General features: G+C 41.7%; 1 protein-coding gene across 7 annotated transcripts; it reads left to right on the top strand.

The window, feature by feature from the left end:
* Positions 1–27,064, top strand: LOC135583709 (protein farnesyltransferase subunit beta-like). Of its 7 annotated transcripts, none has more exons than XM_065099664.1 (14): positions 1–251; positions 1,493–1,579; positions 1,718–1,823; positions 17,460–17,495; positions 19,559–19,641; positions 19,736–19,789; positions 22,199–22,250; positions 22,329–22,393; positions 23,275–23,331; positions 23,450–23,522; positions 24,548–24,634; positions 24,699–24,879; positions 25,901–26,004; positions 26,643–27,064. In XM_065099664.1, exons 1-14 carry the CDS (start codon positions 34–36, stop codon positions 26,877–26,879), a joined length of 1,440 nt encoding a protein of 479 aa, XP_064955736.1. In that variant the 5' UTR covers positions 1–33; the 3' UTR covers positions 26,880–27,064. The 7 variants fall into 7 exon arrangements, with proteins under 7 accessions (XP_064955736.1, XP_064955737.1, XP_064955738.1 ...); XM_065099665.1 differs by having other exon boundaries at positions 24,780–24,879; XM_065099669.1 differs by having other exon boundaries at positions 114–251; positions 1,435–1,579; positions 1,718–1,842.
* Positions 27,065–27,998: the final 934 nt, after the last annotated feature.

The following is a 27,998-nucleotide window of genomic DNA, read 5'->3' on the forward strand; positions in this document are numbered from 1 at the left end:
AAAAGGTCGGCAGAATTGTGCTACCCACTGGCGATGAGCGAAGTAGCCGGTGGTTCTCTTCCAAGAAGCGATAGTTCCGTTGCCATGGAGTCTTCTCCCCCCTCATCGTCAACCTCTTCCCCGCCTCCCTCCCCTTCGGACGGGCCGAGAAGGCTCACCGTGACGCAGCTGGAGCAGCTTAAGGTGGAGGAGGAAGTATTCGAGATCTACCGGATTCTCCGTGGCATCGCCCCCCACACCCAGTCCTTCATGTAAGTCCTCCCCACTTCGATCATTGCTAGGAAACCCTTATTTATCTTCCGCGACCTGGAATCCTTTTTCCCATACAGGTGTGATTGCTCGAGAAAGTTCATAGGTCATCCGTTGCTCAGACTCTTAACCCTAGTACGTTCGACCACAACGACAAAGAATTTAGCCACATTTCTTTGCCCGTTTCTTTATCTTTGCATGAAAATGTGAACGTCAGATCAAATAATACAAGATAATCTTGGTCCAAGGCTATTGTCGCTCGAAGGTTGCAAAAGATTCATGGTCGGAAACAAACCAGTAAGATAATTCTGGTTGAACGAACAACATCTTATGTTAGCCATTATTACTTGAAATAGGTTCTTGTGGTGGTTTCTAATGTTTAAGATTCCTTAACGGGAGAATAGATGGTTCATTCCCAGCGTTTTAAGAAGAAACTAGACCAATAAGTCTTACAAGGTTGTAGGGAAGCTCCTACCAGAGTTAACCTAGTGTTGAGCACAATGAGAGGCTCGAATTGGAAAGGGTTACTTGAATAGTCCTCGCGAGCAGTCTAATTCCAAGCTATGACTAGCACATTAAGACATTAAGTGGAGAAGATTGTAACCAAAGTGCTGGCTTTGCATTAAATATACAGGTTATTTATTCTATAATACTGACATAAATAACCAAAATCATCTTGTTGGCAACTATTGATATTTGTAAGGAAATGGAAAATAATCAATATACTTGTCCTATGTTTGAATTAAGGCTTGAAGAATTCATCTTAGTGAACACACCACAGGTACTATTTGCTATAAGATTAAGTCTTTTGTGCTCACTGCTTGACATCAAGCCTACCTATAATAAAAAGAAAATCAGCTTACGTGCATTAACATGATCTGCCTATATCTGAAGTCCCATGCTTCCAGAGAACTACATTATAACCCGAAATTCACACATCTGCTGCTGTTTACTTACCAGTGGGGTGTGTATGTGGCATGTATTTGATGTAAATATGCTTATGAAACTCAGCGCACTTCAATGTAGAAAAGGACTTCCCACCTTTTGTCCTTATCTTTATTTTATTTGAACAAATTGAGGACATCTAACTTAAGAAGAGAACATGGTAGTCAATGCTTATTTAATGCTTATAAGTTTTTTGCATGCATCAAAATTTCTCTTTTTAATTTGAATGTCCTAATTCAGTCCTTTGGTCTAGCAAAAATTTGGAAAGAACCTTTCAAGTAAATCAGTAGAAGTGCAGGCTGGAGCTTTGGCGTGACACACACATCGAGTTTTTAACAAGAGGACTCGGACTTCTTGGACCGAGCTATCATGTGCTAGATGCCAAGTAAGATGGATTTTTCTGTGTTGGTAACATATTTATGAATGTTTTTTTTTTTCTACATAACCATTTCCATTTGAATAGCATTTGATTTCTTTATTTTTTTTGTTTCCATTTAAATCATTTTATAATTGATAATTGCAGTCGACCTTGGCTATGCTACTGGATTATTCACTCAATTGCTTTACTGGGAGAACCTCTCCACTCAGAACTTGAGGACAGTGTGGTGGAATTTTTGTCCCACTGTGAGGTCTAAGATTCTACTTGAGGTTTCTTTTTGGCATAAAATGACTTTATCTTCTGAGTTACTTATGTATCAGTGTCATTGATCATCATTCTGGAAACCTTTTTAGCAAAAGTTCATGCATGTTATTTATTACTTCTACATATAGATAATTTTTTATTGACTTAATGAGTCAAGTTATGAGCTTCCATTATAGTCCTCCTAGAAATCAGTCATAATGAGATAAAATCTGTTACCTTTTGAAATTTTATTTGTTAATGTTATATAAAGAGTTTGTTGCTACAATTGCACTTTTCAATGAAGTTGGATAAATCCTATACAAATTACAAAAACTAGTTATATTCCAATCTGTTATTGTGGGATAACATGAGAGTATCTAGTACAAAATCTCAACGATTATGATCTTGACTGTGTTGTGAGGATTGAAGTTCAAAGCAATACTAAGGTTTTCTTAAAACAATTTGAATACGTTTTGTTTATGTTTGTAATTTGATATCTTGTTGTTACACTAAGAAATCCTCATAGGGTTATCCAAAAGTGGTTTAAGTGAAGTTTGTTTATGTTAACAAGGTCAAAGGAGATGAATTGCTGACATTCTTTGAACGTATTGTCATAGATTTAGCTGGAATTGCCTAAGTCGTAAGGCATTTTTGCGGCAAAATCACGAACTTAGCTGAAGTTGCCTAAGTCGTGAAGCACCCTTGCGCCAACTCCTCGGACTTAGCTGGGATTACGTAAGTCACGAGGCGTCCTTGCAACATATGCGTCCGCAAAGGTTTAGCCTAGTTGCAACCTCGTACAGGTCCCGAAGGACCTGTAAAACAGAAAGTTGATTAGATTGAAAACGAGCGACGGACAAGTCCCGACGTCTCGTGGAGAGGGAAGCTTTACAAGCAATTCAGCAAGCACCTTGAGTGCAAGAGAAAAAAAAGAGGAAGGAGAAAACAAGGACTTTAGAAGGTAGAACGAACAGTTGCAAGTCCACAAACAACTGCTCACCGGGTGTCGGGCGCGAAGGTAAGTTCCCGTCAAGTTAACGTGCGAACTTGTGAAGATTTTTCAACGCCCGACAATACACCAAAGCCCCATCCAGTCCTATGCCACCCGGGGTGTTCTAGGGTGCTGAGATGGCTAACGTTTCGCATGTAGCTGCGGCTTGTAGAAAACAAGCCGTTGCACGCGAAAACGAAGCTATTTTGGGCAGTTCGGCCCAGCGCGACGAGCGGTCGAGCTGCAGTGCTGCAACCTATTCGAACATGCATTTTTACAAGCAAAAACACATAAAACTAAGGCAAAACATGCTGCCATATCTCGGTAAAAGCATGCAAAAGCCACGAACGGTTCGTTGAACGAAGTTGTTGCGGGTGCGCGACGACCGTTTGTGGCATTCTCCCCCACTTAAACTGTTGATGCCCTCGTCGACGCTTGTTAGTAGTTGTTGATGATTGCTTCTTCATGTCGTAGGGCGTTTTCAAGCTCCTAATTGGCTTCGGTTCGGGGAAGCTTTCACCACTTCACCAAGTACTTGGTCTGCTCAGCACCATTTTGTCACGGACAAACTTCTAAACAAGGTGTTTGATGTAATGCTTATATCTGTCCGTGTCTGTTGGCATGTTCATACCCTGTACAGAATGTAAAGGGGCGGCCGAAGGCTTAATAGTCCCATTTTAGTTGGGTTGGTGGCCTCTTTAGGCTTGTAAATAAAGGTTGTGTCATGTGGACACGTGCGAGAGCTTTTCGGTCTGTAATGGACCATTTTACCCTTTGTTGTGCCACTATTCAGAGCTTGTAAAGTCTGTTTGTAATTTGCATTGTCTATGAAGTATTTTTCGGAGATGTTTGCTTGTGGATCCCGATTGAGGCGTTCTCTCTAACCCGTTCTCTCTTTTGTTGGTCCTAAGGGACAATGGGAGGCTTCGGGGAAGCTGACCTTTGCGGACGGACGCGCGAGAGTGCCGCACGACTTAGGCAAAACCAGCTAAGTCCGTGTCATATGATATCAGAGCGGGACAAGCACTCATAGAAACACTTGACATGCAAACGTGGGGGACCTAGTGGGGCTGCGTTGAGGGCAGTCAGCAACGCGCGACCGTTTGAGGGAAAACGGGCATGGAGATGTAGGGAAAAGAGTCGCTCAGAGGAGCGGGCATCTAACATTGGCATTCAGAGAAATGGCCAACCCTTCGCGCAAGAGGCACCACGAGAACAGGCAAGCTTGGAAGAATGCGGAGCGCACAAAGGTTGGGATGGCTGAGTTTGAGCTACGGCTCAACGTTGACAACTTTACTTGATGGTGCTCAAGGCAAGCGAGGCGCTTGGCAAAGGACGAGACCATGCAAAGTGGAATGAGTTGCTCAGCGACCGAAAGAGTTGTGCAAAGCTCACAGAGGTGAGGGGAATTGCTAACTCGAAGAATTCGGTACTCATGCATGGGCTTGTATGCGGACGGTGGAATGTTCGTGGCCATCCCAAGGCGGTCGAGACTCGGCGCCATGGAGCATTGAAACTTTCTCTTCGGCATGCGAAGGATACGTCCGGAGGAGGCTGAAGTGTGCAATGAGTTCAGCATGTTGCTAGGCCTTGTGGGGTGCAGCGGTGGCTGTATTGACGTGGAGGCGCAATCTAGCAAGTGCGTTTGCAAGAGGCAGAACAATGCACAGTTTGTTCAGCAGATCAGAGTAGTCCAAGAGGATGGTGATCTCCGAAACGAAGAGAGATGTTGCTCCAATGGGACAGTTATCCAAGAGGGATAAGTCTCGGCTCTCCAGAGGGAGAATCATGTGAGACGGACTTCACATGTTGAGGAGTACCTCACAAACAATAACTCCACGAAGCTCAATGGACCGAGCAAGCAGCGAGGAGTTGTCGCATGATCTCGCTCGAGAGAATGCATTGGTGGATGCATTGCGAGATCAAGTGGGGGAGCGACCTAAAGCAACTTAAATGAAGGCACACTTGGAGTCGATGTGGAGATCGGACTCAAGGGAGGGCTGACCCGTGGAATGGTGGGCGCGAGGGCCACCATCGACTCAATGCAAAAACGAGGAGCGGAGCAACTTGGGTGTAACTTGGCGAAGTACCCAAGCCGCATGAAGGGAGCCAGCAGAGAAGTTGGAACATGGAGCAGAGGCACAGTGCTTTCCTTAGACAGAGGTCAAGGACATGAACTCTTGCAGAGGTAAGAGTAGGATCATGTTGTTCCATGGTTCTTTCATTCTGACGGAGCGGACTCATCTTGCATGGTGCCTTCTCAGCAAAGACGAAGGGAGCTTCTAGGCACATGCACCTTATCTCGGAGGAGCATTTGATGGAGGAACTAAGGCGACTCAATTTGCGGAGGCGAAGTTGGGTTCAGAAGGCCTTAGCACGGGGCAAGAGGATGCAGAGGCGGGTACTCTTGAAGAATATGCCACAGTGTTGCCATTCTAGTTGCCATGAAGGAAGCGGTGCGTAGCGGAGATTGTGCTGGTAGGGGCAAAGGCCCAGGATCCAGACAATGGTGCACAAACTATAGTGAAGTCAGTGGACTTCGGGAGCTACTAGGCGACGGACTGTCCTAGAGCGGTGCTTCATCTAGGTGTGACCCAAGAGTGGGTGGATGAAGGTCGATTGCCAAAGGAGCGAATAAAATCGAAGGTGGAGGAGACCCTGCGATGTATTGGCAGAGGCCACACATGGAAGGTTCACAATTCGAGTTTATTCCACAAGGATCAGAATGCAATGGAGATGTCACCAGGAGGCGACATGGTGCAGCGGATCGTGGTGGAACAGTTCGTGGCAATGCGATACACACAACAGAGTCCCGTGAGGGATGAGATCATATGGAGGTATGATCGGGAGCTACTGGGAGCTCCGCTTTGGTGAACAACACGACGGCAAGAAGGGCTATGGATTCAAGAAGTGAAGGCCATGGTACCGTAGAGGCGGGTCTTCCGGGCGTGCACCGAATTTTGCATCGGATGAAAACCTTGGTCATCAGCATATGGGGGCTGGGTTCCACCAAGGGAAAAGTTCGAATGCAAGTACCAGTGAGTTCCATGGGAGGAACTTGATCATGCAGAGGTATGATCGAAGCAGCTGGAGAGTTGGACTGCTCTAGAGCTCATATTCGCTTAAGGGAGCCCGGCAAGTCAGAGGACAAGGCCGAGTAAGCGAATGTTGCTACCAAGGAAGCTAAGGAGAACAGAATCGGTGCAAACCCTACAATGTGATGGCAGAGGCCATGCATGGGAGTTGCAGTCTGTCTTTCCATCGACCAAACAGACTGCTTGGAGAACACAGAGGTGTTGAAGCAGGAGGTCGAAAGGGGCGAGGAAGCGACGACGAGTCCAGAGGGACTTAGCTACCCAAAATCAAGCAATCAGTTAGAATGGAGGTGGACTCGGAGGAGTGTCACGGAGGCATATCTACTGATTGTGAAGAAAAGGGATGTAGATGCGAGGCGACGGATAGTAGTGCCATGGGCATGGCAGCGCCATGGTACCGCAGAGGCGGGACTTCCGTGAAAGTCATTGATCCCTTGCTCTCATGGAGGGAGAGCGCTTGGTCGTGAAAGGGGCCGAGGAGGTGGAGAATGCAGAGGCAATCTTCAAGTACCAAGACAATGCTGAAGGGCAGAGGCCGAAGAACTTCGTAAGACCGGTGTCAACAAGTTTCTCATCAAGATAGCCGTAAGTGAAGGACTTCGGGTCATGCAAGAGTGCACGACCAAGGAACGAAGCAAGCAGTACGCGGTGCTGTACCTTTGCTACTCAGTGGAGTAGGCGGTAGGGTTGATGGAGAAGACGGTATAATCCCAGAGGCGACCTCATCTATCAGAGAATTACTCCAAGTTGGGGTGAAAACTTCCCGCATTCCAGAAGTTCGATAGCATTGAGAAGGTGAATCACAGTAGCTAACTCAACGCAAGGAGTGCAAACACTTCAAGTGCTTCAGAAGTGTGAGCAAAGAGCAGGCGAAGGCCAGTAACCAGCTCGATGCATGAAGTACAACCTCGAGGAGGTGAGCGAAGTCAAGTAACCTTTGCCTTCTCAACTCTTAAGAGAATGGGCGAAACCGAGTACCCCAGTTCTCTTATCTATCCAGCAGAGGAGCTCTGCACAAGTTCAAAGACCCTTCGAAGATAATGGAAGACAATAGTTGTCAAAGCCTCACCAACGGTGATCAGTGCTACTGAGAGTATATTGTCCGCTTCATTTCCCAACGAAATGCCAATCGAAAGCGGAAGTGATGCGAACCTACTTGGATGTGACAACTAACTGAAAGAAGAGTCAATGAGCAGATTTTGTGGAGGAAGGACCCAAAACTTCAGAAGTTTGCGAGGCGATGCTCGTTAAAGCTCCAACAAGCATCCACCCAGTTCAAGCAGCATGTGGAAATTTTGAGAAACTGGCGCAGTAAGAATGGTCTTTTCCTTCATTGGGTGGATCCGCAAGAATCAACGAAGATCAACACAACTCAGCCAACCCCACACCAGAGTCAGAGTCATTGGCGAGTTGAAGCAGCATGGCGGATCAAAGGTTCGACTACTCAAAAACAGCAGCGGAGAGCAGTTGGGAGCCAAGAGGCGCATTGCAGCTGGAGCAGAAAATTGAAGACTCAGCAAAGGCGAAGAGTTGCAGTGTTCACAAAGGCTTCGACGAGGACGTCGAAGGGATAAGTGGGGGAGAATATCACGGACAAACTTCTAAACAAGGTGTTTGATGTAATGCTTATATCTGTCCGTGTCTGTTGGCATGTTCATATCCTGTACAGAATGTAAAGGGGCGGCCGAAGGCTTAATAGTCCCATTTTAGTTAGGTTGGTGGCCTCTTTAGGCTTGTAAATAAAGGTTGTGTCATGTGGACACGTGCGAGAGCTTTTCGGTCTGTAATGGACCATTTTACCCTTTGTTGTGCCACTATTCAGAGCTTGTAAAGTCTGTTTGTAATTTGCATTGTCTATGAAGTGTTTTTCGGAGATGTTTGCTTGTGGATCCCGATTGAGGCGTTCTCTATAACCCGTTCTCTCTTTTGTTGGTCCTAAGGGACAATAGGAGGCTTCGGGGAGGCTGACCTTTGCGGACGGACGCGCGAGGGTGCCGCACGACTTAGGCAAAACCAGCTAAGTCCGTGTCAATTTGGTAGCTTTATCTTGTGATCCGCTAAAATGGTTTCAACTCGCTTTTCATAGGAGGCTCTGGTGGGGGGTGGTCGAGTTGGAACATTTCGGGAAGCATCTTGCGGATCTGAGTGGTAGGGTTTCAAGTTGCTGGCGTGGAAAACATTGTGAATTTTGAGCCACGCCGGCGCTGCAACTTATAGGAGACGTTGCCCACCCTGCTGATAATTGGGAAGGGCCCTTCATACTTGCGCACCAATCCTTTGTGTATTTTGTTCTTGAAGAATTGGAGTGATGCTGGTTGGAGCTTTACCAACACCAAATCGCCGACTTTGAACTCCTGCGGTCGCCTTCCCAAGTCTGCCCACTTCTTCATTTTTTTGGTCGCCTTCTCTAAGTAAGCCGCGCAATATCTGCATTTCGGTATCATTCTTTCGCAAAGTGATATGCTGACGGACTACTCCCAATATACCCAATAGCCAAGGTGTGAGGAGTTGATGGTTGTTGTCTTGTGATGGTCTCGAAGGGGCTCTTGTTGGACGTAGAGCTCCGCTGCAAGTTGTAGGAAAATTGGGCTATGTCCAACAGCTTCACCCGATCTCGTTGGTTGGCACTCAGGTAGTGTTGAAGATATTGCTTAAGGAGCGAGTTTATCCTTTCAGTTTGGCCATTCGTCTAGGGGTGTAGGCTTGTGGAGAAGTATAACTTAGACCTTAACAATTTGAATAGCTCGGTCAAGAATCGTCCCAGGAATCGAGCGTCTCGATCACTGATGATATTGTGCGGGACTCCCCAATACTTCACCACATTCTTCATCATCAGCTTGGTCGCCTCCTCTGCTGAACAGTGTAGGGGTGTAGCAATGAAAGTTGCATACTTTGGAAATCGATCGACCACCACGAGTATCGATCCGAGTCCCCTACTGCCGGCAAACTTGATATGAAGTCCAAGGAAATGCTCTCCCACGGCCTTTCTGGTGCTGGCAACGGCTCCAAAAGTCCCACCGACTTCTGCTGCTTCACCTTGTCTTGTTGGCAAGTGAGGCACGTTCGAACATATTCCTCCACATCAGTCCCCATTTTCGACCAGTAGAAGGCCCTCTCCACGAGAACCAAGGTTCTGTAAATACCCGAATGTCTAGCCCAAAGGGAATCGTGACACTCTCTTAAGAGTTCACAACTCAAATTGTCCACTCGAGGAACATAAACCTTATTCTCTTTTCTGTAAATGAGTCCCTTCTGGACCCAAAATCGTCGTCCCTTGCCTTCTTTGAGGAGTTGCATCAGGGTTACGGCCTGAGGATCATTGTATAGTCCATCCCTGATCCTGGAAAGGAAAGTGGAGTGCGACTGATTTGCTTGGCCTCTGCCCTCTAACTATATGGCATTCACTTCCACTTTTCGGCTCAATGCATCGGCCACGACATTTGCTTTTTCGGCCTTGTACTCCATTGCCATATCAAACTCAGTCAGGAAGTCCTACCATCGTGCTTGCTTTGGGGAGAGTTTCTTTTGAGTTTAGAAATAGCTCAAAGCGATGTTGTCTGTCCTCAGCACAAATTGCGATCCGAGAAGATAGTGTCGCCAAACTCGTAGATAGTGGATCACCGCTGTCATTTCCTTCTCATGCACTGAATACTGCCGCTCGGTCTCGTTGAGTTTGCGGCTCTCGTAGGCCACCGGATGACCCTCCTATATGAGCACTCCCCCAATAGCGAAGTCTGAAGTATTTGTATGGACTTCGAAGGGCTCCCCATAGTCCGGCAATTTGAGCACCGGTTCTTCCAGAACAGTAGCCTTCAGATCTTGGAATGCTATTTCACATTTGTCAGACCACTTCCAAGGTTGCTCCTTCTTCAGCAACTCCGTCAGTGGAGTTGCACGCTTCGAATACCCTATTATGAAGCGTCGATAGTAGTTGACGAAACCAAGGAAAGATCTCAACTCTGGCACTTTCTTTGGAGTTCGTCATTCCGCAACCGCTTGCACTTTTGATTTGTCCATCCGAATAGAGCCATCACCAATTCGATGCCCCAAGAATAAGATCTTCGTTTGGGCAAAGTAGCATTTCTCCCTTTTCACGAACAAAGTGTTCTCCCTAAGAACCTTGAAAATTGTCCGAATGTGCTTGACATGCTCCTCAAGCGTTTGATTGTAGACGACGATATCGTCCAAGTAGACGACCACGAACTTATCCAAATACTCCTTGAATAGCTGGTTCATGAGAATGCAGAACGTGGCCGAAGCGTTGGTTAAGCCGAAAGGCATCACCAAGAACTCAAACGTTCCATACCTGGTCACATAGGTAGTCTTCTCTTCGTCGCCTTCAGCAATGCGCACCTGCCAATACCCCGACCGAAGGTCGAGTTTTGAGAAATACTTGGCTTTGCCCAACTGGTCGAACAAGTCCGCGATGAGCGGGATGGGATACTTGTTCTTCACCGTCACTTTGTTGAGGGCTCGGTTATCGACGCATAGTCAGAGGCTCCCATCTTGTTTCTTCTGGAAGAAAACTAGAGCTCTGAATGGTGCTTTAGAGCTACAGATGAGACCACCGCTTAGTAGTTCTCCTAACTGCTTTCTGAGTTCTGCCAACTCTAGCGGGGGCATGCAGTAGGGTGGTCTTGTTGGAGGCGTCACTCCTGGCTCCAGCTCGATGTTGTGATTCATGCCTCTGTGTGGTGGAAGAGTCTTCGGCAACTCGGGTGGCATAACATCAGTGAACTCTTTCAGGACGTTTGCCACCACAGCAGGTTCATGAATGACCTTCTCGTCAAGTGGCTCTAGCTTCATAGTAGCCACGAATGTTAATTCACCTTTTCGCACCCCTTTCTTCAGTTGCAATGCCGATATATATTGGGGTTCCTTGGTTCCTCTCCGAGAGATGGGAACCACACAGGAGTCGTCACCTCCCATCATACACAGGGAGTTTAGGAACAGCATTGGCACCAACTTCGTCGTGTGCATGAACTCCATTCCAAGAATCACTTGGAAGTCGTCCAGTGGCACCGCCATCATGTTGGTGTTCCCTCTCCATGTTCCGATCTTGATGGGAACTCCCTTCGCTAACCCAAAGATTCGCCTAGCCTCCGAGTTCACCGCCTTCATTCGACTTGGGCTCTTCTCCAAGATTAGCCCAAGTCGCTTTGCTTCTCGATCGACAATAAAGTTGTGGGTAGCACACGTGTCCACTATTGCACGGGTCGTTTGGCCATTGAGCTTGATGTCTACGTACATTAGCTCACCACTTCCTGTTTTTTGTAGCCTTGTCTTCGTGTTCTCCCCCACTTGACCCCGCATGGCGTTCAACTAACGCATTGCTCCCATCCGGGGTCCTTACGACTCGTCGTCGCTACTGGATTCAGAACTACTCGAACTAAGAGCGACAGTCTTGCCCTTGTCCGATCTGGGGGGGTGGATGGAAGTTGTTAAAGCATTGAGTGCTTGTTTTTGTGGGCCCCTCACCATGTGCGGCCCTCCGCACAAGAAGCATCCACCAGGTTTCGAGGTCTTGCCCTTCGGGCTTAGCCCTTTGTGGGAACTCTTCTTCCTTTGTTCGCCCCCGAGCTCCTTCCCTCAAGAATATTTTGGAGGGCGATTGCTTGAAGATCGTTTCCTTCTTCCCGGGTCTTCAGAGGAAACAAAGTCGGTGAGCCTTTCTGCGGCAGCAATTGCCCCGACCACATCGGTGACATTCCTTCGATTAAGTTCTTGTTGAGCCCATGGCTTCAAACTATCGAGGAAGCTGAACAGCATATCCTTCTCGGACATATCCTGTATGTCCAGCATTAGCGCAGAAAATTATTTCACGTAGTCTCGAATGGAAGTACTCTGGCGGTGTTGTCTCAACTTCCTTCTTGCGATAAACTCTGTGTTCTCCGGTATTGTTTCATGTCGAACAGAAAATTCTCGAGCTCTTTGGCATCTCTAGCCCCTCCATAACCATGAGACTCGGGTGCCCTCAAGTTTTGTCGTGGTGCAACGCGGGTGTTGCTTCCTCCCGCATTTAGTGCTCTTGTGAGCATGGTGACCCTTGAAGTGAGTTCCACCACAACTTCCTACAGGTGTTGTACGGAGTCTTTGGTGTCATCTGACAATCGATCGACTAGGGCCTCAACCTTGTCGATCCTGGACTCTGCTTCTTCTTGCGAGCTCTCTACCCCAACAAGCCTCCGTTGGCCATAGTAGAGTTCCTCCAAGCTCGCTTCAAGAACATCCAAGCGGGTTTCCGTCGTTGTGAGTCTTTCCTTGTGACTCTTTTTCCCGGTTGGCGCTCCAGATTGCGCCTCCTTCGCTCGCGGAGAGTAGTTAACTTCTCGCTCATCATGTTCGTCGCCACGCTCTTAAGCAGCTCCAATAGCATGAGAGTGAGTGTGCACTTGCAGCCCACCTGCGGCTGCTTGGGGCAAGGGTCCGGCTTGCCCCGTCTTGCTTGATTCCCATGATGCTTTGCGATGGTGAAGTTACGAAGTTTCTTCGCTGCTCGATCAAAGTGCTTGCCCGCTCTGATACCACAATGTCGCGGCCTTAGCTGGAATTGCCTAAGGCGTGAGGCACCCTTGCAGCCAAGACGCGAACTTAGCTTGCGTTGCCTAAGTCGCGAGGCACCCTTGCGGCAAAGACGCGAACTTAGCTTGCGTTGCCTAAGTCGCGCTTGGCCCTTGCGATTTGCGTCTGCAAAGATCAGCCCACTTGCAACCTCTTGCAGGTCCCGAAGGACCTGTAAAAGAGAAAGTTGATTAGTTCGAAGAACGAGCGACGGACAAGTCCCGACGTCTCGCTAAAAGGGGAAGATTTACAAACAATTCAGCGAGCACCTTGCGTGCACAAGAGAAAAGAGGGAGAGGGGGAAAATAAGGACTTTAGAGGGTTGAACGAACAGCTGCAAGTTCACAAACAGTTGCTCACCGAGTGCCGGGCGCGACAACAAGTTCCTGTTAAGGTAACGTGCGAACTTGCGAAAGGTTGTTCAATGCCCGACACTATACCGAAGCCCCATCCCCCATGGTGCCACCCGGGTGGTTCTAGGGTGCTAAGATGGCTGACGTTTCGCGTGCGGTAGCGGGCTGCAGAAAACAGCCCGTGGCATGCGAAAACAGAGTTGTTTTGGGGCTGTTTTGCTCGGTTCGATGAGCGGTCGCTTTGTAGTGCTGCAACTTGTTCGAACTTACATTTTTACAAGCAAAAGGACTTAAAACTGAGACAAAACATGTTGCCAAGCAGCTGTACATGTAGATGAGAGCGACGAACGGTTCGTTGAACGGAGTTGTTGCAGGTGCGCAACGACCGTTCGTGACAGAAAGGGAAAATACTTCTAAACCAAAAAGTTCAATTTAATCCTGCTTAGAGTATGGGTTCAGCATTATCATAAATTCAGGGTACTGAAGCAAAGGCAAACTACACTTAAGCAGCTCCAATAACAGAAAGGGAAAACAACCAAAAAGTTTGCCTTTGCTTATGTGGTTTTTAGCATTATCATAAATTCAGGGTACTGAAGCAAAGGCAAACTACACTTTTAAGCTGGAATCAAATATTTAATCATTCATTGCCTTCTAGTAGTGCTTGTTCTGTGGCTTTTCAGTAGAATACACTTCCCTCGTATGGGTAATTGTTTCTCCCTTTTGTTCTTCTGCAGTATCCCAGTGATTTAAAAAGCGCTAGGCGCCAAAAGGCGCCAAGGTCCAAAAACGCCCGAGGCATTAGGCGCTCGCCCGAGCGAAGCGAGATGCTAAAATATAAAAATATATAATATAATTAATAAATATAATTATTTAAATTTTTAAATAAAAATATGCTATTAAATTAAGAAAATCTAAGATACAAAATCACAATGTCACATTAACAAAAAGTTTCAAAATTCAAAACAATAAAATTTTATATCAAAGTCATTCATTATAATCAATATTATCGTCATTTTCACACAAATCATCTTCATTGAATTCGTCTTCTTCCTCTTGTCCTTCGACTCCTTCCTCTTCATCAAGATATGTTTCATTCTCTATGTCTTCAACAATAGCAGGAGCCGAGCTTGATGCTTTTGCACTCATTTTTCTCTTTGACATCTGTCGTGTATATGTTTGTAATTCTCCAGCACCTGAAGCTCTTGCCATATCTTCCCATGTCAATCTATCATCTTCAAATACAAGCTCGTCTTCAGCATCTTGCAAGTTAGCACCCATTTCTCCTATTAACCACTCATTTGAATCATCAATATCTTGCAATGAGATTGAATCAAATCTATTTTGCAAATCATGACGAGCCTTCAAAGCTTGATTATACTTTATGTAAATAAGATCGTGCAATCGTTAATGTTCCAACCGATTTCTTTTCTTCGAGTGAATCTGTCATGTCATATAATTTAAAAATATATTAATACATCTATCTAAATAAATTAATTAATTAAAACAAAAATATTTAGTGATCCTTACATGTTCAAAGACACTCCAGTTTCCTCACAACCCGAAGCACTACATGTCAAACTAAGTACTTTGATAGCAAATTGCTGTAAGTTCGGGGTGGAATTTCCAAATAGACTCCACCATTCAGCTGCAAAATTTATGTTATTATTAGCAATAACATAGTAACATAATATATATGAAATTAATTATATCAAATTATTAATACCTGAAGACGTAGTTGTCCTCGATCGAACGACAATTGAAATTCCAAAAAAACCTTCGGCATTTTTATATAAAGATAATTCATAAATAATCTTATCTTGAACCTCAAGGCTGGGAACTAATCTTGCAACACACTAATATAACCCACCCAAAACTTCTGCATCAAATCCAACAGATTTAATCTTATAAAAGAATTCAGGGTTCAAATAATATCCTACTGCATGTAAGGGACGATGAAGTTGACAATTCCATCTTTCGTCAATGATTGTAAAAATTTTCTCATATTTTTCTTTATTTTCATTAAAAGATCTTTTAATCGTCTCCTTTGCTTTATCCATAGCCTTATAAATATATCTCATTGCAGGTTTATTTTCATTATCCACCAACCGAAGGACTCGAACAAGAGGGCCCATTACCTTTAATATATAAACTATATGATTCCAAAAGGATGGCATTAAGATGATATCAACAGCCCTCTTGCCTTTTGCTTCTTTTGCCCATTTGCTTGTCACCCATTTCTCAGAGGTAAACATGTTTCTCAGAGTATGTTTTTGACGATGCACGCTCTGTAATGTCAAGAATGAAGTAGCAAATCGGGTGACACCATGTCTCACTAATTCTTTATTCCCTATAAATTCTCTCATCATATTCAAAACCCCAATGTGATTATAAAGAAATCCAACAACAAAAATTGCCCTTTCTAAGGTTTTCTTGATTTCTAAGATCTTTCCAATATCCTCCAACATTAAATCAATACAATGTGCTGCACATGGAGTCCAATACAAGTGTTGTTTTTTTATTCAAGCAATTTACCTGAGACAAAGGATAACAAAAATGATAAGACTTAAGAGTTTAATACACTTAATTGAAGATAAAATAATTAACAAATTCAAAAGATGAATATTACCAGCTAAAATATAGTTGCTTCCATTGTCGGTTATGATTTGAACGACATTTTGTTCTCCAATTTCTTCCACGAAGTTGTCAAGTAAATCATATATCTTGTCTCCAAATTTTATAAAAGATGAAGTATCTATTGACTTCACAAACATAGTCCCTAAGGAACAATTAACCATAAAATTAATTATACTCCTACGCCTCCTGTCAGTCCAAACATCTGACATAATAGAGCAACCATGTGTTGCCCATGATTTTTTATGACCCTTTAGTAAGTCATTTGTATAATTCAACTCTTTTTGCAGTAATGGAACTCGCATCTCATAATAACTTGGAGGTTTTAATCCTGCACCAATATCTTCCAATAGCTTCAATTATATCCTTAAAACTGTCTAAACGAGTTGTACTAAGGGGAAGACCAGCCTGATAGAAGAAGCGAGCAATATGCTGAATTGTTCTTCCTCTTATTTCTTTATCACAAGCATCACTTATATTTGTTTGTCTAAATTTTGAGCCTCCTGTTTGCCCTTGTTGTTTATAGGATCCTTGAAACATATATAGATCCATCGGTCCTTTTTTACCCTTCTTAGTACTCATAACTTCTTTTCCTTTTTTGTTGTATATTTTTTTTCCACTTGGGTTAATACTCATAGAATAATCTTCTTCTTTATCCCTGAGATGTTCAACATTGTCTTCTGGTAAATTCCCGTAAGATTCATTCTTTTGTGTCTTCTTTTTATTCATATAACTCAGCAACTCTTCTTTTACCTCAGGTGGACACTTTTTGCAAGCTGCTGCATTCTTGAAATTTCCTACTAGATGTTGTTTTGCACGAAAAATACCACCTCTAGTAGTCTTATCGCAGAATATGCAAGTTACTGCATTAGGATCTTTCGGATCCTTCAAATAATTATACTTTCATGCAGGATCTTTTTTTGATGTCATTGGAGACTCTATTGAGTTGCTCTGTACACTTGTCATTTATGTTGAAACCTAGCAATAATTTCAAATAAATAAAAATTAACAGTATTAAAATCAAAATAATATATTATTAATCTATTAACAGTATTGAAAATTAATCATTTCAAATAAACTTAATAATATTAACAGTATACAGTATACGTATACTGTTAAAGGAAGTGTAAAAGGGTGCTGAGCCTGCTGACTGAGAAAAGATGAAGCGGTAGTGGCGAGCGGCGGTAGTGGCGAGCGGCGGCAGCGACAGCGGCGGCAGCGACAGCGGCGGCAGCGACAGCAGCAGCGGCGAGCAGCGACAGCGAGAGCGGGAGCGGGAGCGGGAGCGGCGACAGCGGTAGCGTTTACGAGCAGCAACAGCGACGAGCAACGGCAGCAGGAGCAGGAGCGGGAGTAGCGAGCAGCGGGAGGTGCGAGCGGCGACAGCAGGAGCAGGAGCGACGAGCAGTGGGAGGCGCGAGCGGCGACAGCGGCAGCGTTTGCGAGCAACGACAGCGGCAGCGTTTGCGAGCAATGACAGCGGTGAGCAGCGGGATCGGGATCGGGATTGGCAGCGACGAGGGTTAGGGTTCGGTTGTCACTTATATCAATTTCAGTTGGTTCGATTGAACCAACTAACCATCATAGACCGAACCAGGACCGAACCAGACCTAAAATCCTGGTTCGGTCGCCTTGGTTAACCCAAGCGCTCGCTTGAAGTGCCCAGCGCCTGGGCTCGGGCGAGCGCCCAGGCGGCGCCTGTTTGAAGCGCGCCGTCTGGGAGATTAGCGAGGCGCTCGGGCCTCGCCTCGCCTCGCCCGAGCGCCTTTTTAAATCACTGCAGTATCCTAACCTGTTATTATGCTAGTAAAGAATTCTTCAATTATTAGCTCTAATATGAAGTTAATGGCACTTTATTCATCGGTATCTATGAATAAATACAATTTAATTGTTGGTGAAAGATTGAGTGTTCTAATTGTTATAATGACTCTATCTTCAAAGATCAAATTGTATTGCTTGTTTGGCCAGGTTGCAAATGCCTTTTTAAAATTGTTACTCTGAATGGTTTACAGGACAAATATGGTGGATATGGTGGTGGACCAGGGCAGGTTTGTTCTTGCTTATTTCAATTGCTTCTTTGTCTATCGGATGTACAATCACAGTTAAAATTCTAAACAGCCAGTGTATTTTTAGCTTATGCATGATGAAATGAACTCTAGTATAATTTATGAGTTGTACTGCAGTAAAAATATCTATTATAATTGATAAGTTGCATTGTATGCACATAATATGTAGAAAATTATTGAATATTATGTGAGTTCCTTCAACCATGGCAAATATCTAATTAGCATTATGATTGAGAAAGTTGTGATTCAAGAAATTGTGAATGAGGAACAAGTTCAGGGCATAGAAAATGTCATCAGTGCCATCCTTGTATAATATTGACCTCAATTAAAATCCTGACATGTATGGCTTGAGCAAGATTCAGTGCATTCTTATTACAAAGGAACAATGCATGCTTTACTGTAAGTCTGTAACACTGGGAAAGATAGCTGAACTTGACTTTCATACCTTGTATAACTGAAATTCATCTTATTTATTGCAATTGAATGGACTAGCCTATTAAGCAGAAGGAAGCATAAATTTAAGAAATGGGTGGAACATAATTATATATTTTGGATTGAGCATAGAGTATGCTTTTGTGCAATTGAGTCACTGATGATTGGATTGATTTATCGAGGTCTATTTCTCTTTAGACCAGGGGCATTGTTCTCATTTTTTTGGTCTAGTCTTGCTAGGACTTTATTTATACATGTATTCAGAATTTAGAAAATGTTTTCTTTTATGGCCTTTTGGAGTCTAAAGGATAGGATCAATGTCTACTTTTAGACTTGCGATCAGTATAACTTGGTCTTCAAGTGAATAGATTGAAGATACAAGAGACTTACTGAAGACATTAGGGATGTTACTTGAGGCCATAGATTTAGACTGCTACTAAAGTTGAAGTTTGCTGCTTCCATGTTGTCCCATATGGAGACTTTTTGTTGCCTAAGAACTTCAGCCCTTGTAAGAGAAGGTTTGCGACTTGCAGTGAGGTCTCATCTTGATAGCAGCAGACTAATTGGTGTTCATAACTTCATATTATGTGTATAGAACTCATATTCCATGATTTTTAGGGTTGTTGCTCAAGTGCAATGAGAAAATTAAACAAGCAGCTATAATCAGGAGCAGTAGAACACTTTAGGAATGTAGGGATAAAAAAACAATAGGAGATGCCCTGTTGTCAGTAATATTAATCAGTTTGAGGATAATGGACTTCCCAAAGGATGAAAAAGAAAAGAGAGCATTTGTATAGTAAACAAAAATAACATATCAAAAGAGAGTTTTTTGAAATTTAGGAATCCCACATATTTCTATCTGAAGAATGGTGTAAATTTTCTGGACATGTCATTTAATGGCTTGTGGACCCTGTCAGCCTTGTTTATAAACCAAAATTAGGACTTCAAATAGGTATTTAACTCAAAGTATGTTTCTATACATGATCTAAAATAGTGATGAGAAATGGGAAAAAAATACATCTAATAATAATAGGAAAATACAATGTAACTGAAAGGCCCTTCTGTGAGCTGTCCAAATGTGGGAGAGCTGCTCTGCATCAACTTCCTGCTCGTCAAACTCATGGAGCCATCAGAGTGGCTGGCTGGGATCATGTTGAAGCATCACTTTGAGCTTTATCATCTTTCTTTTCAACTTCATGTGTTGAGGTTGGGTGAGAATGTTACAGATCGTGTTCCTCAAATTGAGGAACATAGCAGTGGAAACCTTTTGGCTTTTACATTTATCCACAAGGCATTGACTGACTCTTCACAAAATCTATCAACAAAGTACTTTTAGAATCTTTAAGGGCAGAAATTTTCCAGAGAACAATTTCCTAATTATGAGGGAGATTCAGGTAAAGTTGGATCCCAAGATGAACTTTTAGTTAATCATCAATTATTTCATTGTTGTCTGTGATGAATCTGAAACAGATGATTAATCTGCAATTATTGTGAGGCTCATCATTGATGTCTTGATTATATCTGTGACAACTTCATGGACAAATCTATTTCTATTTTCAGAATCACCATTATTTTAGATTATCTGAGCATTAACTAAATGCTTACTTCCTTAGATGCCTCATCTTGCAACAACTTATGCTGCTGTTAACACACTTGTTACTTTGGGAAGTGACATGGCATTGTCATCTATAAATAGGTCACGGATCTAACTCTACCGCTTCTGTTGCTTTTTGTTCACATATGACATTTAAGTAGAATCTAACAGAATTCAGAATCTTTTGTCTGATCAGAGCAAATCTGCTTAAGTTTTTGCTGCGGATGAAAGATTCTTCCGGTGCATTCAGGTTTGGTTCATTTATAATTTCTCAGTCATACTTGGATGCAAGGAAGTAATTTGCATGACGTGTATATGAAAGAGAACATTGAAGCTTGTGTCAAGTGATCTTTTCATTCTCTTATTGTACAATTTACCCTTTTGGCAATTGGTTGGATTGGTGTACCTAGATATTAAGTGCTATTCTGATTTGCATTGCCTGGTACCAGTGAAAAAAGAACTAATATGATGTACTAAGTAGCTCCAGGCTTATGGTTCTCGTTGTTGGTGCTTGGTTGGCCCAACAAATATAGGTTGTACATACCAGCAAGGTTCTTAATCTTGTATCGTATCGGTGTATCGAGCTTTGCTGAGTACGATCCGCCTAAAATAGGCATAAAACCCTCTGAAAATACCTGAATAATAAAAAAAAGAGTTAAGATAGGGTTTTTAAGTTAGAAATAAATATACATTTATTATAGTTTAAGCAAAACTAATGTAAATTAGGTAAGAATAGTGCCACATATTTTTTTCAAGTTTTGAAGAGTAGTCTTGTGCAAGGTTCACAATTTCGGTCCATTCCGGATCGTCCTTCCGTTAATATTGAATTATCTACAGAAAAATTATTTGAATTATTATATTATTTTGCATACAACTTGAACTCTAAGATTCAAATGAATTAACTAACTATATATGTAGATATATCTTATTCTACCACCAAAATGAACAACAAGCCTCCACGAGTGGTAGATCGGGGTCCTCGATCCTATGTATCTGTATATCAATATGATATGTTTGTCGGACCTAATCCTGAAATTGATCCCACGACATAGTGTATTGATACACTGTATACCATCGGTGCATCAATGTGGTAATGGTCATATATTGATCGTCATGAATCATATATGTCCGAGGCGACTCCTGAGGCATGTATTAGTGAATGTTAGAACTACTTTTGCTACTAGTCTGTTGCTCCGTATCATACTGTTGCTCGGAGAAGTATGACCGACTATCACCGTACTGCTATTGGCCGTAAGATTCTCCATAATATAACGGCTGTGAATACAGTGAGCTTTGTTCTGTGTATACATCGTGTAAGCTCTATCGCATCTGCTCAAAATCATCCACTGGCTTCCCCTTCCCCTTCCATGCATAAATTTGACCAGTATTTCGTTGAGTACCGATCGAAAGTATATCATCGAGTATCTTGTTGAAATCGATTGGTACCAACCAGTACAGGTAGGTAATGATCAAAATTTCGACTGTTACTGCTCGGTACAGCCCCGTATCGTCCAACATGGGACCAAATGCATGATACCATCCGGTAGCGAGTGGTCCGCGTGCCGATTTGCTGACGGACCAGTACAGGCGGTACGGTACAATATTATTGCATGCCGGTATGATTGATATGTTAAAACATGGTTCAAATGTTTTTTTTCTCTTAAAAAGCTATTGCTGAATCAGCATTTTGATTTTGAGTTACCCTAGAAACACCCTTGTACATATATTCACTTCAGTCCTGTACAAGCAGATTCAACAATTGATATCATATGTTTAACCTGTACACTGAAGTGTTAAATATTTGGTTGTAATAGCAGAAAAAATTTTGGGTTTTACAAGACATGAAGATTATTCTAAATGATTTGACTTGATGGCAGCCTCTATTGTCAATCTCATATTCTAAAAAAGTTGTGTTTTCATGTTATGTGGCTTATGCTCTTTGGATCTTGCAGTCTATGGCCCCAAATTTTCTCGCCTAATTATTGAGGTGTACCTCTTTGCACTAAGCATTAAATGTATGGTAGAAACAACAAAAATGATCATTTTTGGATTAAAAACATCCAATCAAGTCGAACTTTGGTGTCATGTGCTTAAGAACTTTGGATGAAGTGCTTTAGATACTCAATCTCTATCGGTTGAGTATTGTGGTGCAATGTATCTGTAGGAACCATACATACTGTCCCAACATAGTCTCTGTGACAATCAAAGGGTATAGTATTAGAAGTTATTCAACTGTTAATCATGATCCACAGTTTTCATTCCAAGGTGCTTCTACAATTTATAAACTGGTTTCTTCAGAATTATTTTGTTTTTATCAATTTGTCCTGGTTGGTAGAAATTGAAATCTGCAGGAGATCATGAACAAGTCACATTAAAGCAATTTCTCTATATATATTTGAATTATTTCCTTTGAATCTAGGTTCTCTTGGGTAGTTTTGATGTCTTGAAATCAATTGTCATCTTGCACTTTGGTATTGCAATTTTGAGGAACAGGTTCTGGAGTTTGATATTCTGATGTGAAATTTTGCCATGAATATTTTGGAAAACAGTGGACAAACAAACTGACTCTTCTTTGGTTATGTAATAATCTGTTTGCTTCGTTATTATCTATTACTGATAATTTTGTCTATTCTAGTGACAAGCATTTTTTATTTGTCAGAATGCATGATGGAGGTGAAATTGATGTTCGTGCTTGCTACACTGCAATCTCGGTTAGCTTCAGCAATGCGTACCTTTTTTCGTTCCACTGTCCTTTGTCTGAATCACTTCTCAACTCTTTGTGAAACCAGGTTGCTAGTATTCTCAATGTTCTGGACGTTGAGCTGGTAAAAGATCTCGGAAATTACATCTTGAGGCTAGTCCTTTTTACTTGAAATTTTAAGGAATTAGATTGTATGCATTGGGGTTTCCTTTAGGGTTCTTTATGGTTTTGATTGAACCTTTTGATGGCTTTCATGTCTCTGAATATTACCTTATAGGCCGCAAATGACAAGAACCTAAAGCCTCTAGGAAATCAAATGTTGGTTCTTTGTTCGAACTTGTGTCTATGTGTTTATTCTTTAGTCATGTCATCAATCACACTCAGTGACTCGCCACCATATGTTTGAAAATTTTACATCTATAATCAAAGTAGTTGATGCTATTAAAAACTTTATCAATCTTTAGACATCAAAAATAGGATGTGTTGCCTTGAGGTTGAAAGTGCAAACCAATTAAATAATAAATGCTTATGGTTTATCACTCAATGAATATATGCAAGATAGTGGTGCTTCACCTTATAAACAAGTACAATTACATCATTGACTTGTGGATGGAGTTTTAAGCAACAACAGAAGTGATGAGGCATAGATGCTGTGGCCTCTGTTTTGTTGGGTTGAAGTGCCTCTCAGGAGAATAGCAATCATTATATGCATTGCTAACTCATCTATATTGCGAATCAAGGTACTGATTTTTCATGCTTCAGTCTGTGTTTTCAAAGTGATTCATAAGTCAGGACCTGCACATGTATACTTGTAAAATATTGAAAGCTTCATGGTAATAACACCTTTTTTGGACATGAATATTGTGATGCACCATTAATTTGTCACAGCGATACCATAATCAAGTACCTTACCAGTTCCGTATTCATAACAAAGCTTTTTGCCTTTTAATTTTTGGTTTTTTTACTGTTCTATACTTCTATTTTCCCCTCAATTTATGGAAATGCAGTTGCAATCAAATTTCTGTTTGTTTCAGCTGTCAAACATATGAAGGTGGTATTGCTGGAGAGCCTGGTTCAGAAGCTCATGGCGGGTATATATCTTTTATAAGTTTATTAGTTTTAGTTTTGCCTATGCCATTTTGTGTTCAGAACCTTTTAGAACTTTTTGTATGTTATATATGTGTCCCCAACGCATTGTTTTTCTTAAAGGTACACATTCTGTGGGCTGGCTGCAATGATTCTGATTAATGAGGCTGATAGGCTGGATTTGCCTAGTCTAGTTGTAAGAAGTTTCTCATTTGCTCTTGATGCTTAATCTCAATTTATGTTGCCATGCATTTTAGTCCAGAATCTTTTTAATTGTAAATTTAGAATAATGCCTGCCATTTTTTTGGTTTATCTGTCAATTTAGTACCTTAGGGATTTAGCCTATGTGTTGTGAATTCTGCATACTGCCAAAGTTTTTAATTATGCATCTCCACTATGTCAAGTATGTAATAAGTAATAAATAACTTGCAACAAATGTTCAAAAAGATAAATGATCAGAATTCATTATGAGATTGTACTTCCTGGATGTGGCTTATGTGAAGCTCAAGAGATTACTGTGAATTTTATATCATGTGCATACAAACATACAAAGATAAATGACTAGGGGGTGTGCTTGCAGCCATTATTTTAACATGCATGCCTTGGCACATGTCCTAAATTATGCCTATGCATGCTTAGCTTGATAAGATATTTACTGCCCATGCCATCGCTAATAAGTGGCACATGGTGGCATGGAGCAAGCTCTCCCTGCAATTCATGCTATATATCTTATCCTAGTATATGAAGTTGTTAGAAATCTATACACCATTATAAGCTTCAGTAGCTATTCTCATATTCTAATTTCTGAGAATATATATATATATATATATAATCTATTGCTTGACCTTGCACCATCTCCCAGCATCCGTTTCTGGTGTTGGTAATTTACTAATTATTATGAAATGGTTCCCTATTGATAAATGCAAATGCATGCTGATTCTGTGATCAACTTATAAAGTTTATCCAGGAATAGAAGTGTTAAATATTTGTGCCTTATTTGCACACGATTTAGCTTAGTGAAATTTTCTTGTAGTCGTAACAGATGTCATCCACTATATTGTTCCCAGAAACTTTGAGTCACAAACTCTAGTATCATATCTGTTAATTGATATCTGTGAACTTTGATTTGTGTTCTTCATTGCATTAATCTTATCTTTTAGGCATTGATGCTGCTTTGAAACTTTCGAGTCCTAAGGGTATCTGTATGTGATGTATGGTTAGGACTGGGTAGCATCTCGTCAAGGAGTGGAGTGTGGTTTTCAAGGGCGAGTAAATAAGTTGGTTGATGGTTGCTACTCATTTTGGCAGGTAATTATCTTACTTTGCGGTTCTTAGTCATCCAATTTAGAATTCAGAAATCAAATTTCTCTAGGGAGGTGCTCTTGTTTTGGCACAAAGGCTATCGCCGATTCTTCACAAACAGCTGGAGTCATCTTTTATCAGCCGAGTGCAGGCATCTGTTGCGTGTAATAAATCATGTAACTTCACTACTGGGGAAACTGGTTTAGATGGGAACTTATGCGGAGCTGGGACTTCTCATGCTAAAATTGAAGGTAGACTTTGCAAAGCTGTTGAAATTGCAGGTGTTCTTATTTGTAGCTGCCTCGTTTATTTGAATCGAATCTCTTTAAAGGGCTATGTGGGTACTTAATACACCAGAAAAACTTGTGTTAATGATTCAGATGACATGAGGTAGAAATGGCTGGTTATCTGCTAGTGCTATCTATATTATAGTGATCAAGGACTATCCCGACTTTTTCGGACTAGAGTAACTTCTAATTTGATCCATAAAATTGCTGATGAAATATGGAGGTCATGTTATTGATGGATATAACTAGTCCAGGTCATGGAAGCTGTAGACTATCAGGTAAAGTTTTTCAGTTTTGTTGTTGGTTGAAACATTTCTGTTGTTGATTTGGTAAAAGATTATGTGGTTATTTTCTTTTGAGATGATCAATGGTTTTATGGAAATTATGAGTCCATTTAAGCTATCGAAAGTGCAAGGAGAAGAGATATAGTATCTACTTATCTAGTGCTTTGCCACCTATTATTTTAACATTTAAAGTTTTCACAATCTGAGGAAATTTTGAGCTGTCAAAGTAGTGGATTATAAAGTTGACTGACAACATGAAGTAAACCTATTATCAAGATTGTTCCTGGATAAGGTAAGTCAAACTGTGTGGGTTCATCTGAATCGACAAAAGTAGGGACAAGATATCTTTTGTTCTTGCAGCACAAAAGTGGAGTTCGGGGTAATAGTATTTAAGGAGAAGAAGACACACAAGTGAGGAAAGATGAGTGGTCTGCAACTAAAGACCAATCTAGTGGACAACTTGGGATTTAAAAAGTTTTGAACAATGACTTCCTGTCCTTTCTGTTTTCTTATTTTATTACAAGACTCACCTGTTTCTTCAGTATTGAACTTATTTATATATGTGCTGTGCAATGGAACAGATACTGATTCTCTAGTTGTATTTTTTTTTTTTAAATATATGCTGGTGCTTTGCTTCAACTGCATTCCTGTACTCTAGGCATTATTGTTGTGCTGATTTTTATAAAATGATCTTGAAACAGGAGGACTTTCAGATTTTGGTTTTTCATTCATAGAAAAACAAACTGAATGTGGTCCATTATTCCAAAGTATTGCCTTGCAGCAATATATACTCCTATGTTCACAGGTATGTACTGAATAATGAAGAAAACTCTGTTTCAAGAGTATTCAAAAGTTTGATGCCAAAAACTATGAGATTTGAGAAATATTTCAGGTGTTTGTGCTTATAGAACTTGAGGGACTTCCCATTAGTTAGAATACAGTCTTAACATGTCTTTTATACATCAATCATCACCGCTGGTGTTGCCAAAAGGATTAGCCTGATGTTCCAATGTCGTCAAGAGGATTTGATGAGCTTAACATAATTTATCTAATCTAAAAACTGAGGATTCAGTTGATGGTTTTATATTTTAAGCAAAATTTGAAGACAGACTGAAATAATCTATATTTGTCATGTAATTTTTGGTCTTCATTTTAACATATTCTGGGATATCCTGCATGAATAAACTATGGTTTTGTTAGCTTTACCTGGATACAGCATTATAATATTTTCTTCTAGAATAGGAGGGAAGTGTAAAGTTCATTTATACATGTAGGTTGACTTTGTTTTAGATAGTTGTGTAACGTAATGCACTGTCTTATTCTTTTCATGTTTACAGCAGCTGAACTTATCGCATAGTTTTGGTTACTTGTATACTTGTTGATCACCAGCACTTTTTGTTCATCATTTCAATAGTTAAAGCACCTAAAACATTGTGTCTGTAGGTACTCGAGGGAGGGTTCAAGGACAAGCCTGGCAAACAACGGGACTTTTACCATTCATGTTACTGCCTAAGTGGTTTGTCGGTGTCTCAGTATAGCTGCTCAAAAGATGCTAGCGTACCACCACCAACAAGAGCAGTGTTGGGTCCTTATGCTAACCTGTTAGAGCCCGTGCATCCTCTCTACAATGTTGTTCTCAATAAATACTACAAATCACATGAGTTCTTCTCCTGCCTCTGATAGCAGCTATTTTCTCTCAAAATGCAATCGATCCTTCCTGAAACTAATCTCTTTAGACTCCATTCTGAAGAGAACTCGTAGTCCTTCAATCCTGCCAAAAGGATGGTGTATAGCAGATAATGATATTGATTATTTTACCTGGAATGAAGAGTATTGTCTCTACCGGTCATGTATGCGGTGGCTAATTACCTGTTTGATGTAACTTCACAAGAAAATGAGACTGCAGAGAGACGAAAACCTCGAGCATGGAGGAAGAGGTAGCTAACTGTAATGTAATTGCACATGATTCCATTGAATCCTGGTGTAATGAGAAGCGTAGTTTGCTATCCATTTCTTTATCATGGCCCCAGCAAGCACCGCTGTTAGTAGTGCAATTTGACATTGCCAATCAATTTCCACATAGCTGATGTTGAAGCACCAAACCAGATCATTGCAGGTTAACAGCAGTGACATCAAGGGTGAAAACGACACACCTGTGATTGGTTTTTTTCCCATGATAAATTGTTTTAACAAGCATTTGTTTTTGTTCTAATAAGTTCGCATAGTTCCTTAATTCTTGAGCAGGATTTACATGGATATCCAAGATTTAATACAGTGCAGTCATGGCTGCTTCCAGCAGGAGCTGCTCGCACCATTTCAGCTTGGTCTCTTGATTTATCCAAGGATCAAACACATGGAACTTTGTGGTGTCAGATCCAACATCATTGATCTCCAAGGTCTCTTCAGGTACATGACCAGCCACTGATATCCTAATAATATTTCACCGTGTTCATGAGCTTTTTTCCCATAAAGAAATGCCAAGCTTCAGCACGCACACAAAGTTTGGCAGCACCATGGCAGGGACCACTCGAGCATATCAATTCCATGTCTCCATTTCTTCTTTGTGTGACTTAGATGTCCATTTTCTTACTTTCGATTTCATCTTTTGCTTAAGTCTACGAAACTAACAAAGCAATCTCCGCCAAGTGTAAAGCAGGTGTCACTGTCTGGGACCACAAATCGAATCAATTCATGATAATTACATGATGGGTCATTTCTCTTCGATTAGATTATATATTTCATGGAGGAGTTGTTGCAAATTATCGTCTTGTCATGTCACTAACTTAGGGTTTAGTAAAT

This window comes from Musa acuminata, chromosome BXJ2-3, assembly GCF_036884655.1.
Source record: "Musa acuminata AAA Group cultivar baxijiao chromosome BXJ2-3, Cavendish_Baxijiao_AAA, whole genome shotgun sequence".
Classification (NCBI taxonomy): Eukaryota; Viridiplantae; Streptophyta; class Magnoliopsida; order Zingiberales; family Musaceae; genus Musa; species Musa acuminata.

Excerpts from the sequence above, each read along its gene's own strand:
- LOC135583709 (XM_065099664.1), top strand. The coding sequence starts at position 34 with ATGAGCGAAGTAGCCGGTGGTTCTCTTCCAAGAAGCGATAGTTCCGTT. Across the intron at positions 1,580-1,717 it reads TATCATGTGCTAGATGCCAA|TCGACCTTGGCTATGCTACT; the intron begins GTAAGATGGATT and ends TGATAATTGCAG. Across the intron at positions 24,635-24,698 it reads GTTGCTACTCATTTTGGCAG|GGAGGTGCTCTTGTTTTGGC; the intron begins GTAATTATCTTA and ends AAATTTCTCTAG.